Consider the following 15,076-nt stretch of genomic DNA (forward strand, 5'->3'; position numbering starts at 1 on the left):
AAAAAAAATCGAGCGTGTTGTCAGATCTGTGAAGCGAGGTAGCCGTGCAACTGCACCTGTACGACCGACCCACGGATCTGGGAATCGTGTATCAAGAAATCATGTATCGTCTAATTGCGAAATTAGAAAATTTAAAGCACGTCCAGATAAACAACACCGTTTACGGTTTTCTCCTGGAAGGACGGGCCAAATAGTCTTAGTTTGCTTAGGGCACAAAAAACATTGACCTTAAGGCTATCACGAATGTGCTACAAACTTTTATGAGGGTTTTCGATACCCCATATTCGGCAGTTAAAGATGCCGTGAAACGTTGATTCATCACTAAAAATTATATCGTCTAAATTTAACAAGGCTGGATTAATAAAAAAATTTATTAACTAACACTACCCCTGCAAATAGATGAAACCATTCCTTTCTCTTTCTTTAAAATCATCTAATCTAAACACCCAGTCTTAAAATTACTTTATCCTAACTATGCAGCGAATTCCTCAGACTATCATTAAAGCTAGCCAAATGTGTGGTGGAGAAATGAGATAAAAACAAGATAACTGAATCCTTGCAAGCCAACTAATGCCGCTATCTAAAGATTAAGATAACTAAATAAAGCTATCTATAAGATTGTAGTTTAAAAACTCAAAAAAATACCTCTGTATAAAAATGAACCGATAAAATGTAACATGCTCTTTATTTAGAATGTACTGTGAATTATGTACTTGTTCATTGTGTGAACAACACAATAATAAAAATTTCTCCAAATCTGTTAAAGCGTATTAAAAAAAATTATTTAACATCAATAGTTAGCGCGTAAAAAATCTAGATCTTGTAATAAGAAAGTAAGATAATGTTACAGTCATTCTGAGTATGTATGTGCCTTCATCTACCTATGAAGGTAATGAAAAAATACAAGTTTCTAAATCTTTTATCAACAGTTTGTCTGAATCTGATAATTGAAATACCTAGAAACATCCAGCCTATTTTGTCTATTTTATTAATTAGATCCGTATAGCTCTTATAAAATGAAATTTAGTCAAGAGAATTGCAATACTACAGTACAAAAAATGATGTTGAAGAATATGAAATGGTCTCTTAGTTTAAACATTTCAAGCAAAAAAAGTAATAACTTTCCTTGTTCTTCTTTCTTGGTCGCTGGCTAAAACAATTAACTGAATTATTATTTTTTTCATCACCGCTCAGAAGTGTACATAGGTATATGTGGAAATTAATTAAAAAAAACTCTTGCCAACAGACATTAGAAATCATCAAAGAGATTTAATTTACTACCGATTAATTGCCAGTCCTGATTTCTGTTCAGAGGTATAATCACAATGAATGTCAGCAACCTCTTGGGAGCCAAATCACTTACTGAAACAGCATATCTGTTGTCAAATAAATATACAATGCCAAAGATATTAAACAGTCAAATAGTTTCTATTGCCTTCTTCACAGAGCCAAATATGCTGTTACACATCAACACATCAAACCGATGGAATACAATCAGAAATCACCCCTATAGATAATACCTTAATTCTGTTTACAATAGGGACTACTGTTTAATGAACAGAGAAACCAAATCTGAGTAGCGACTTTTGAACTTGTGTATTTCAGTGACCTAGCGGTATAAAAGATGGGACAGATAGTGCTAAATATTAATGTGGTAATTTCTATTGTAAAAAAAAACTGGTATAAATACTACTTCTTAATAGAGAATAAGAAAATCACTCCTACTTGCAGTTTAATTTAATCAAATTAAAGTAGCACACACAAATGAACAAATAATTTAATACCTCCACACCTGGTGGCAAAACAAAATTCCCGTGAAGTAAACCATTCTTCTCCATGAAGCTCACAACATCATTATTTGGCAACTTTTTGGTCAATGCCAAGATTTCCAGAAAGATGCCAAGATATACTTTGTTCCAGACCTGTAAACGCAAATTAAGTTTTAAAAGAAATAAAATGGGAGAAAAATTTGATTTAGCAGTAAATTAGGAAATGAAACTGAATTAAAAGCAGAAACATTAATCTGTGTAGCTTTAATTTACAGTACATTCATTACATAACAACAAAATGTATTATAAAAAATAGATAATGCAGTAATATTTAAATCAGATCAGTTACACAAATGTGGTAATTAAAAGTAAGAGAAAACACTAAAACAATTGTAGAATACAAAAAAAGCTGAAAATTATTTTCTAAAATAAATCTGCTCTAAAGCTTCCAAACTCGCAAGTATAAAAATACATAAATGCATTGTTGTTATGAACTTTAAGACATTTTTAAAATACTCCTGTCCAAAAATTTGTATAAATAAAAACATGAAAAAATAAACAGTATCATTTTTTCACTACAAATCTTTCACACACATCTTAGCAACAAAAGTATTCTCTACTTATAAATTCCATGATGATTAATACTAAAGGTTGTATGTAACTATTGATCTCTTTTAAAAAATGGAACCAAATTTATTTTAGCTTGTAACAGATATTTTACCTATTTTTACATTTAGTGTCACTGAAGAAGGTTGCAAAAGTGACAGGAAAACATTACTAAATGGTATATATTCTTAAAATAGAAATTAACATAATAAAAAACCCTTTTTTCTAGCAAATTTGGTTAATAATGTCATAAAAATAGTTTTAATGTAAATTTCTAGTTTTTAAATTATATTTAGAAATAATAAAAATAATTACTTCACCATTCCGTCGACCTCTGTGGTGGACTGGAAATGTCTCAACCTTTCATTTGGAGATTCTGGGTTCAAAATCCAGTCAGGCATGGCATTTTTAAATGCCATGTCAGGCACTAAAAATTAAATTTCCGTATCACACACATAAGCTTCAAGCTTCTACAGTGATATTATCAATTAAAAAAATAAAAAGATAATTAAACATCATCACCAAACAAAACTGGATTATATTCCAGAAAAAGGTTCACCGGCCAACAGGAAAACCACGAAATCATTTAAAACAATGAAATAATCAATGATCGTCATTCAAAACGGAAATTGTTCTTCAAAATATGTTTATCAAAAGAAAAAACCAGTTATGTAGTGTCTTCACTGGACTAAGTGTTACCAATTTAAAGTGGTTAGGAAATCTCTTTAATTATTGTTTGAGAAATACCGGGTGAGACATAAAGACTTCCCACATTTTGAAGGGTTACTGTGCGGGTTGTAGTGGGAGTAGAGAGTCAGGGTAGGTCTCAAGCAGTTGGTTTGTCTCTACAGTTTTCAGTACCCATCATGAGTTGGACCGGTGAACATTAGGGCTTTGTTGTTGAAGTTTATTATAAGAAAAACCGGTCTGTGATAGCGACTCGGAGAGCGTTCCATACACACTTCATGCTTAGTCAAAATACATCTGTACCAAATTGAAAAACAATTATACTATGAATTTTTAACCTTTGGGCAACTGAATTAACATTGAATAGAAAATCACCTGGCAGACCTATCACCATTAGAACACCAGAAAATCTGGAAACAGTAAGAGCATCCATTCACCAATCACCAAAGCATTCCGTTTATAAGCATGCCACGGCACTGGTGATATCAAGTTGGGAGTTTGAGGAGAATTCTGCATGCCGATTTCATACTACTGAATTAGGTCACATAGATTACAACACTCTCTGATAACATACGGGGGTCTTCCGTATCTAAGATTACACCACACATCTAACGCCCTTACAGATTACTTTTATAAATATCATATAAAAGATAAAAAATATCATATAAGCCGATAAAAATTTAACCAGTGACAAGAAACATTCACTCTTTCGTATCTCAGATTACACCTAACATTCAACGCCTTTACAGATTACCTCAATTACTACCTTATCAGAAAGAGAAAGCCTGTAGTTTTTTGGTGTTTACTGTCACAGTAAATAGCTTAATCGCTTCATATATTGACTGTCAACACTGTAGGATTTACAAAGCCTTTTGTAGGTACTTAAATTGTGACTTTGTTGTGTATAGAGTTTCACTCTTTTCCAATCAATTGCCATTCGCTTAGCATGTTTATTTTATTTTAAATACGCACAATATGAAATTTAATTCATTACCTAAAATTGATTTTTATTTTTGTAGTATCGTACCTTTTTCAGTTTGGATTTTTAAGATAACAGCCAATAAATTTTTTTCTTTCATTTAATTACTATTAGTGAAAGGTCATACACACAATAGGCATAGATTTACAAATTACTTTATACAGTCCACTACTATTGAGAAGAATCGTAAAATATACTTTATTGACAGGACAAAAGTCAGTTAAATTTATCAAATGAATTTAGTTCATAGTAATAATAATAATAACAATAGAATAATTCACTCGATGGAATAAATCATAGATTTGCATAAAATTTGTGTAATAATTTATTTAATTTAATGGAATTTACAACTACATACATACAGAGGTTTCGTTACCTCTTTTATAACCATTGAATCGTGCAGACAGTGTAGTTTGCAGTATCATTACAACAACATTTATATTATACTAGTACATGCAATTTTACCCATCATGTCTGATAAAGGTATTTGAGGTTCTTAATAGATTGTTGGTGTATGTCTTTCTGTCATACCATTGTGGATCTTGAAGTTCAAAACTCTCAGTTTCCATTTCCTGAGCAAACATTCTTTATTTAACATTCTTGTTCATTAATATTTTATTAAGCGACTTGCAAAAATAAAAATGATACAGTATTTGAATCTTTGAGGAAGAGCCTGCAGTCACAAATTAAGTTTTTATATGGAAAAATTATTAATGAAATATCCTTAATCCACTCCATGTTAATATTATTACTTTTGATACTTAAAAAACAGTTGACAATTTGGTCAATCGCTAGATTTTTCTGTTCCATGCAAATCTATCTGCATAGATTCGTTAAAATGTTTTCCTACTTCCATAAATGTAACTTTCTGTACGAGGTTAAAACAAAACGTAACTCATAAATCCATAAAAATTTTTTATATTTAAAATTATTATAAATGATTTCGTTTAAATAAATCGTTTACGTCATGGAAATGGCACACAGCAAGATTGACATTATTTACATCAATCTTCTTATAATTAAATTCTGTACAATTTATATTAAAAAAATGTGTTTTTGACCCTATTTTTGGCGTTTTACACAGGATATCTTAGAAACTAAGAGACATACAGTTCTGAGACCTATGTTTTTCGATTTCCCAGCTCAAAAACCATAAGAAACAATTGAATTTGCCCCTAAATTGACCTTCCCAGAATTTCAGAAAACATTAATTTACCCGGAGAACTGAAACTCGGGCGAAATCTTTCACCCTGTATAACTCGCTAACAAAGCGTTTTTGGACCTATGTTTATATGTACTTTTTTCTTATTTTTAGCCTCTAGAATGAGTTGTCAAAATATTGCCCTATCCTCGTGAATCACCCTGTATATACTTATATCTAGTTAATGTAACAGTCACACATTCTTATTATTAATGAAATAAGTCATAATAAATTCATATCGATAATAAAGTATAAGTTCACATTGAATACACTAATATCGAAAATACAAAACATTATAATTTACTTTATAAACAAAAATAATTAATAAAAAATTAATGTAAAATGTAAAACGACATTAATCGTTACTCTTATAAGAGAACAACCGATAATAAATAATTTACAAAACAAAAAGTAAAATGAAATTTAAGATATATAAATGTCAACGCATTACGTTGCAAAAATACTTTAAATAAGATGTACAAATGTACATATCCACCACAAAAAAATTAGTGCACAGTTTTAAATATAATGTCCCTCATCATCGATATCAAATTTGAATTACAGGTACGTTTTAGTAAATAAATTCTTATTGAAATAAGGAATACAAACTAAAATGCTAACAAAATATATTGAAAAATAACTTTAAACCTTAAACAAATTTTCGTTCTAGGTGTAATGCAAATCGATATTCTTTAAACATCTTAAAGCCTCTGTATGTATGCCTCCTTATATAGAGGAAATGTTACACGATAAAGATGTTGCTGCAAATAGATTGCATGAATTTTTGAAGTAATTGCAAATGGCCTAAACAATTAATTGGAATTTTTTTGGAAATTAGGTTCAGGAAAAGATCTGAATCGAATCCAATTTGTTCAGATTAATGTGTTTTCTAATCTTGATAAGTATAAACATATCATGAATCAACTGAGCTTAATTAAGTATTGTTAAGCAATTAATAACTTATAACTTCACCTTTAAAATGGTAAACAAAACATTACTAATTTTACATCTGTTCTAGCTAGACAGTATGTTAAACATACACATTTAAAAATGTGTAAACTAAAGTATGAAATTATTGGGATTTAATATGATTAATGTAAATTTAACGAGTAAATAAAGGAAGTGTAAATTATCCATAGTTTATTTATCTGGCAATTATTTTGTGCGCTATTACCACAACCAAATTACATCGGACCTGGAATGGCATGGCTGTACATTAATTTTGGTCCTCCGGACCATATATTTGAAAAATTGAATAGACCAGATAATTAAGTTGTAATATTGTGATATATATAAATACACTGCAGCTTAGCAAATTCAATCTTCGTCTGTAATCTTCAATTATAATAATAACTTTCTGGTTGAACGAAAATATTTTGGAGTTTCTTCCCTACATTATCTCAATAATATTAAGACAATTAACAATTATTAAGACAAATATCAATTAAAGCCTCCATTAAAAGAATTGGAACATTCACAGACAAATTTGATGCGCCAAGGTGACAGCCACGCCTGGCAAGTCAAATTACGAAATCTGCTTAAACTGCAATGCAATTCCATTCGGTCACAATTAGAAATGAATGTTAATTAGGCTTTAGATCAAGAACAAGTTAAGGAAATCTATGCGACATAGGATGTACAGCAACATTTAAGTAACATTCATTTAAGTAAGAACATTCTATAAATCAATTTACTGTTGTTTAAACGCGATATTCTTAATATTTAATGACTTAATCCACACTCAAAAAGATTAAACATTCAAAAATTACATTATTTATAATTGCTGCTAAGAGATGAAAGCTTTAGCCGTTGCTAAAAATCTTCCAATTAACAAATAAGAATTATAAAATCACAACTTATTGATAACATACAACAATGAAAAGCGAATCACATTTCTTCATTTGTCAACTCACTTGAAGCAATGAAACTAACGGTTAAATTGGAATTCATTGTAATTCAATTTCTAACCTCAAAGATAGTTTATAATTCTGGCAGACTATGGAAGGAAAGATTATCAAATAAGAGCTGTCCAAATTTTCAAGAGTTCCTAGAATTTGAGACCAGATGACAGACACATCCTGGAAAATCTTATAAGTACTACAATTCAATATTGGAACAAGAGTCAATTTTGAAAGCTTGATCATCAGTTAAAAAAATGCTGTCAATTTTTTAATTTATCCGATGAATGAAGAGACTAAAAGACAACACACTCGTTCATACCGATAAAACTGATTTTAAGTTCTCATATGTGTAGTCTTGTTTGACTCAGGCAGTCAAACTTTTGCACATATGTTTGCTCACAAATCGGGACTTCAACTCTATAAAGATTTACCTATTTCAGGCATAATATATTAACTAATTTGTTTATACTTATATTTTAATCTGAGCCCAATTTTATTTAAATCTTATTTTGCCAACTCCGGCTAGATATATATTGCAACAATTCTAATCTTAAAGGGGAATATTAAGCCTTTATGCAAGGTAAAAACTAATTGATTTCTCTTAATGATACTCCATTGATACACTCATTTTGTAGTGTGAATCTCCAGATTAACATTTTGCACTTAGAATTATAACATATATAGAATTCAAATATCAAATGAAAACAAAGTAAAATCATTTCTCTTTGAGTAGTAAGTTTCCATCCATTCTGTCTTCTTTGTGCAATAAAATTAAGTCTCTGATTTGACTAGTCATTCATAGACAAAGAGGTATTCCTACCAAAATCTTTTCCGATAATAGTCCATCCGTTCTGCCAAGAATATCTTGTAAGACCTATTTAAATTCTTAAATTCAGAAAATCTAAAATCAAACATTCATCTTTTCATCCAAACAAAACATATCTTGGTCATTCATTCCACCCTTGTCGGCCCATTTTGGTGGCTTACGGGAGAGCACAATTAAAAGCGTGAAATATCTATGTTGTGTTGTAGGACAAACAATTAAACGCAGGTTTAAGTCCGTCTAATTCTCTTCCCATTTCTGCTGTTTCTACAGATCATAGGGACCCAGACATGTTACCGATTGAGAATATTAAAATAATTTAGTTAATATATTTATTATTGTACTTTATTTGTTCTGTTAATGTACTTTAAATTGTGATTGCATGTAACATGCAATAAGTCACTAAATGTGCAATTAGTCATTATTTACACTTTCTATCCAATGGCACCATGACTATTCACAGACCACTGGACACATCTATTGCATCACCAACAACATATTTAATGAAATCTTAAGTCGCTATAAGATTATAGGTACAACTTAGGTGCGATAAGTCACTAAATGTGCAATAAGTCATTATTTACAATTTATCCAATGGCATCATGGTTATTCAGACCATTGGACACAACTCCTGCATCATAAACTACATCACAGATACACACCTCCTGCATCATGTTATAGATTGTAGGTACAAGTGTGCAAGAATATATTTATTATGTACATTATTACAAAGATTATTCTACTATTCTTATACATTCTTATGTGTAAGTGAATTAAGTAAACTATCCATAATTTATCTGGCAATTAGTGTATGCTATTACTACAACCAACGTATTACACCGCAGCTCGAATAGCTGTATACAAACAGTTTCAATGATAATGATCAATAATTATATTATGAACAATAAATTTTGTCAGAACTGTTGTGAGAAAAGACTTGAGTAGGTATACTGCTAATTGATATAAATCAATTTAAAGGTTGCAATAAATAACAAGTAAAATCAGATAGTAATTCCAGATGGATAGCTTTGTTAGAAAGACAAAGCTTGAGATAAGCCTTAGTAATGAAACACAAAAAGCATGACTAGAATTGATCAGGATTTTAAACACCTGCATGCCAAGAACAATTTCAAAATTTCACAGACTGAATCACGGTATTATTTATAAATAAGAAATCAAAAGATTCATTATTGAAAGTACCTAGCAAACTTCCAAATTTACCAAAATAACATTCAATTATAATCAGATCATCTCTGTACTATTAAAGATTGTTTGATCACTCTAATCTAAAATCTACAATTATGTGATGTCTTGTTAATATAATCAATAAATCTTTGACACGATACTAATAAAACTTAATTATTAATAATGTCAAAAATTATAAATTAATTTTATAAATTATAATTAGTCACAAATTATTAATTAATATGTAAAATTTATAATGTCATAACTAGAATCCACATTAAGAAATCTTTGAAGCATATCATAATTTCTAATAACAGCAAATGATGTATCATTAAGAAATTGCTTATGATCAAACTGCAATTAAATTTACACTGCTTAATAGATGAACAGATATAATTGATAAATTTAAATAAACTGCTTTCTTTGTTTTAACTTAATCTAATAGAAGATACTCCATTTGAAATAGAATTTCAATTCAAGCTGTGTTGCAACAATGTCTTGCAACACAGCACCTATTTCATATTTTAAATCCTAGATTGATGTGAACATCTCTTTACTTTACCTTTTCATAGTCATTTGAGATCTTTATTGAACACTGAAAATAACCTGTCAAAAATCTTGGTACTTACGTATTAACGCCACCGCAGCTACAGCTGCTTTAGGTTATGTTGACTTCGTGTACTGGCAAATCATACGTATATCAAAATAACCTAACTAAATATAACCTACACCACCTACGCCACAGCTTTATTTAAAAACAAAGTAGTCAATTGGATTTCGGTGGATTAACATTAATTGAATTTCGGTGCTATAACATTAAGGTTATATTATTAATAAGTTGTATATATTATGCATATCTAATGTTAATTACAAGAGTTTGGCGAGCGAAGGTTATATTTAGTTAGGTTATTTTAATATACGTACGATTTGTCAGTACACAAAGTCAAGATAACCTAAACAGTAGCTGTAGCTGCGATGGCGTTAATATGTTTAATTACCAAACTCTTATATGCATTAGAATATTCATTGTTAGGTCATCGCTCTGTAACCCATAAAATGAATGATATTCAACTTTTAATAAATTATTTGGCATACTGGTGTATAAATGAATAGTAGATCAGGTTTATACTTAATTGTTGACCTTATAAACTTAATTCATTATTAACTGTTCTTTGCCCATATTGAATTTCCAAAGAATGTTTTTTCTTTATTGTTTTCTAAATAAATAAGCAGACCAATATTGATGAAATTATTTTTTTTGATGTTTCTATCATTCTTCATAACCGGTTGAAAATGATCAATTGAAACAAAATGGTAAATTCAATAAAAACCTTACATTAATATTTGTTATATTGTAAATATATTAGAACTCAAAAATAATATTTCATCATAAAAAGGTATTTGTAAATTTAATTTCTGTTTATTGTTAATAATAGAAGACATTAAAATCTCCATAATATCTTGAAACCAATGGAATTTGTAAAACTTGTTTCAACCACCTTATAACAAAAACATGATTGTGCTCACTACCCCAGTTTAAACAATTTTAGATAGCTGAAGAAATTATTCCACAATTAAATTAAGTTAATGAAAGTACCCTCTTTGTATAGCAATTGCTTTTGATATGAATTGTTGCAATATTACCACTATCCTTTCCCTGGTATTAATTATGAATTAAGTATTGAATTGTAGAACCTTCAATATATCCCTGGTCAGAGGACCAAAATATGTTAATTAATCTAACCTGTTTATAACCAGTCGCGTAATTTGTTTCTGTTTGTTTATTTTTGAGATATTATTTCGCCGGTATTATAAATAGAAAACAAAGTCTGAAACGTTTGCGTATACGAAATAGTTAATTTATTTTGTAAAAATAGGAGAGTGCAAATTGTATTTTAAAATTCACTACGTGATAAGTTTGGATACAATAGCCAAACAAAAATAATGACCCTTATTTTCATCTACATTAAAATAATATATATAAAAAATGCTTACCTCGACCAACAACGAGGGTTATCTAAAATAAACGTATAAGATATAATATTAATAGTTAAGTCTGACCACAGATATGAGAATCTAAATGAAACTGTGCAATCAACCCAAGATGGCCGCTGGATCCATACGCTCATTCTCCCCACGCACGTAATTTCAGTCTCTCCCCACCCCTACAACCTACCCCTCAACAACTAATTTCTTCAACCGTCAGAACTAAATTGTGAAAATAACCACTCCATCTAAACTGTTTTTCCTACAATGCACCTCTATCAGAACAAGCCACCGACCGACAGTTTAATATTATTTTTTTTAAACATTTGATAACTTATAATCATAAAAAATAATTGAAACCAAATTTTAAAACGTATATACACGTTAACAAAGGAACGTAACCAAGGAATCCAAACGGTAGTAAGGTTTTCAATTATTTCTTTTTACTAGTATTCAATTTACTTTAAATAATTATTTCATACTTTATAGTTGCAACACAATTTTACAACTTAAGACCGTATCCTCTTAGTAACCAATCAGAAAAACACAACAGGATCATTTCTTTTAATACATGTGATAAAAAAATATTAATGAATATTTTTTTAATACAGGGGATTACGATATAAAACGATTATTTCCAAATTTACCTCATATCAAGTCGACTACCGTATTTCACAGTACAGCCCAGCACATCTGTAATACAAATAAGCGCAATAACACTTAGAGATGTTACTAATTGCACGCTAGTCCTTATAAAAAAAATAAGTAAATTTAGACTCGATTTGATCGTTACAAAGTTCAATTTTTCTAATGTAAATTTTGTCTATAAATGGTTCAACAAGCGATTTTTTTCAGCATTTTAATAATTATTTTTCTCTTAGATTTGTCACATAATGTTTGAGATATGGAGGTCCGAATAATCGACGTTTTAATAAACAGCGAGCTTTAAAACCCAACAACGTTCACCTGTGGACTGTGTAAACATGCCCAGTTCCTCATGACTCTCATTGCTCCACTCCAAACCGAGGCAGCATACAATAACACTGAAATTATCATTGACATGATTAATCGGCATTTGGAAGCCCTTGGAGCCGACTGAATAGTGATCAACACATTCAGTGATTTCAAGATTTTTTTAGGTCCTTGTACAACTGTCTACTATGTGTTGACTAAATTTACATGATTTGTTGATCTGTACCCCCAGGTACATTATCATGTCTCTCGTAGCAACTGTCCACCTAGCATTAGGTTTATTCTACCCATCATTCTTCTGCCTGTTAGTGTAATGTAATTTATAATATGTATTAAATTTTATTACACATATAAGATATTTATTGAATAAGTTATTAAATTTATATTTGCATTTGTTAATATTGTTTAATGCAGGGAATCTACATTGGATCGCATTAATGTTTAATAAATAAAATTATTTTTGCAGCACCTTTTAAAACAATAAAAAAGTAATTATATTTGACTTTATCTGTTTTACTGATAATTTACATCCTTGGTTCAGAACATCAAGCATTTGTATCTAATTCAAAGAATTAGGGCTTGATATAGCTACCCTTTTTACTGGATTTCCATAACAGTCCTATGTTAAAGAACAATTGCCATGAGAGCTTGAGCGTTACAAATAATCCAGTCAACAATAATTACATTAACATTATTAAAAATATCAGCCATTAAAAAATATAAACACCTTACATTACAGTTATATTCAGCTTCTCGCATTCAGTCTATGAGAACCTATTTATTAAATATCTCTGCCATTACCATATATCTTGACTAAAGTTTATGTACTTTTCAAACTTGAGTAATTTTTAATAAAACTTTTAATTAATAATATAGTAGTAATCAATCTAAGAAATTGTGAGTCCACAGTATGAAGTAGTAGAGGAGTTAGTTTTTGAGATAGTCATTAATAGGTTTTAGGCAGAGCTTACCAAAAAAAGAAGAAAATAAATGATTCAGATTGTTGATGACAGAAAACATGTTCCTATATCATTATCACACAATAAAATTGTTTTATAATGATAATGTAATACGGGAAAACATCTAATAAACTTAAATAATAAGTTAACTATAAGCTTATATAATATTACTTTTTTCCAGTAAGCTGGAGATGTAATAAAAATTTTACAATATTGGTAAGTTAAAACAAATCTCACAAAAGCTTATTTGACATTTATAGTTTATTCTTGGTTTTAGGAGGAACCTTTCGTCTTCAGTGAAAAGGTGTTCTCGCAGGATGCACCATTCATTACATTTAAGCAATGGAAAAACTGCTAATGAAATAAATGCTGGTAGGTAGTATATATAATAAGCATAGGCTATTATCCAGATGGCAGGATAGATGGAGAGAGGAGGGACCAGCCAAGAGAACAAAAGAGCTGATCCCTGACCTGCAGGCCTGGCTTGGAAGGAGGCATGGTGAAATAGATTACTATTATACGGGCCATGGTAATTTCAATAATTACCTGCATAAGATTGGGAAAAGACTAGAACCGGCCTGTATGTATTGTGGCCATGATGATGATGCTGACCACACGTTTACTGTTTGTAACAAACGGGCACAATATAGGCTAGATTCAGGAATTGCAGATATGAGGACTGGAGAAATAAATGCTGAAATGTTGCAAAGTGAAGAAAAATGGAGAAAAGTAGCCGACTTTATTAGAAAGGTGCTAAAAACAATGGACGCAGACGAAAGGCAACTGGGTTTTTAAAAATTAGAATAGGGAAGGGTGGGATAGCCCCAGCGGTGAGAGTCGGCATGCTTAGGTCTGTCAACATCAATGATCCGCTGGGGACTCAAGGGGATAATAAGTACGTGACATTAAGAGAAAAGATGTGACACACGCTGCGGCTAGCCAAGGTATGGTATGATGTCAAAAACACAAATAAAGAGCACTCAAAAGATCTGACCGGCGGGCCGACCTACCATGCTGGATATTAAGCTGGTAGGTGGGAAGGCCCGTTAGAGTAAAACAGACACTCCTCTGGGTGGCGAAATACCAACCAGTTGATCCGAGTTGGTCTCTTTGGTAAATCAATATGTTATCGTAGTAACCGATACATTTTCTTAAAATTACTAGTTTATTTTCCATAAATTGTCAGTTGGAAATTCAAGCAATGTCTTAAACAGTTTTACCAACAGTATTACCTACTTGATTGAGCTCCTACACATTTCACATTTAATTTTACTCTCAGGTAGTGTCATCTTGGAGAATGGAGTGCCTCAAGGTAGTGTATTAAGTGCCACCTTATTTTCTGCAGCCATAAACAGTATTACCCAAATGTGTGCAGGCTCCTATCTCATGTTCTCTATTTGCTGATGATTTTGCTATTTACATTGCAAGCCGTTCAACACCCACAGCAGAGAGACTACTGCAGAACATTATATCTCACCTTGAAGCTTGATCCAGGATTACTGGTTTCACTTTTTCATCCGAAAAAACAAAATGTTTTCTCGGTTACAAAACCCTTCTATGCCACAAGTTTTCCTGAATGGAGAGATCATTACTATCTCTACTTACGTCAAGTTTTTAGGTTTATATTTTGATAGCCGTCTTACTTGGGTCAAACATATAAAAGAATTAAAAACAAAATGTTCCAAACTTCTAGATATGATGCGAGTCCTTACTAACACCAACTGGGGAGCCGATAGGTCATGTATGATACGTTTTTACTATTCCTTTATTCGCTCCCGTTTAGATTATGGTTGTGTCGCCTACTCTTCAGCTCGTCAAACCGTGCTTAAAATGCTGGATAGTGTACATCGTGCTCTCCTTCGGCTTGCCACAGGCGCGTTTAGATCAAGTCCTGTCGCAAGGTTACTTGTAGACTGTGATGAACCATCACTTTGGGAAAGACGAGACCAGCTTTTATTATCTTATTTTGCTCGTCTCAGAGGACAGCCAAATCACCCGGTTCTTGACT

The 15,076-nt window shown here is 30.9% G+C and overlaps 2 protein-coding genes across 5 annotated transcripts in view; both read right to left on the reverse strand.

The window, feature by feature from the left end:
* The window catches only part of LOC142331002 (activating signal cointegrator 1 complex subunit 3-like), an 87,040-nt gene extending 75,760 nt beyond the window's left edge, over positions 1-11,280 (reverse strand). For 3 of the 4 annotated variants that reach the window (XR_012757864.1, XM_075376538.1, XM_075376536.1), the window contains exon 1: positions 1,785-1,922. The gene's annotated coding sequence lies outside the window, so the exon portion shown is untranslated. Of the gene's footprint in view, positions 1-1,784; positions 1,923-11,146 lie in introns of those variants that run through there. The other variant, XM_075376537.1, reaches the window with a different exon arrangement.
* The window catches only part of LOC142331700 (uncharacterized), a 30,259-nt gene continuing 24,571 nt past the window's right edge, over positions 9,389-15,076 (reverse strand). The window contains exon 5 of the mRNA XM_075377733.1: positions 9,389-9,505. Within this exon, the coding sequence (XP_075233848.1) occupies positions 9,389-9,505 (117 nt within the window). The remainder of the gene's footprint in view (positions 9,506-15,076) is intronic.

This window comes from Lycorma delicatula, chromosome 10 (genome assembly GCF_047948215.1).
Source record: "Lycorma delicatula isolate Av1 chromosome 10, ASM4794821v1, whole genome shotgun sequence".
NCBI lineage: Eukaryota > Metazoa > Arthropoda > Insecta > Hemiptera > Fulgoridae > Lycorma > Lycorma delicatula.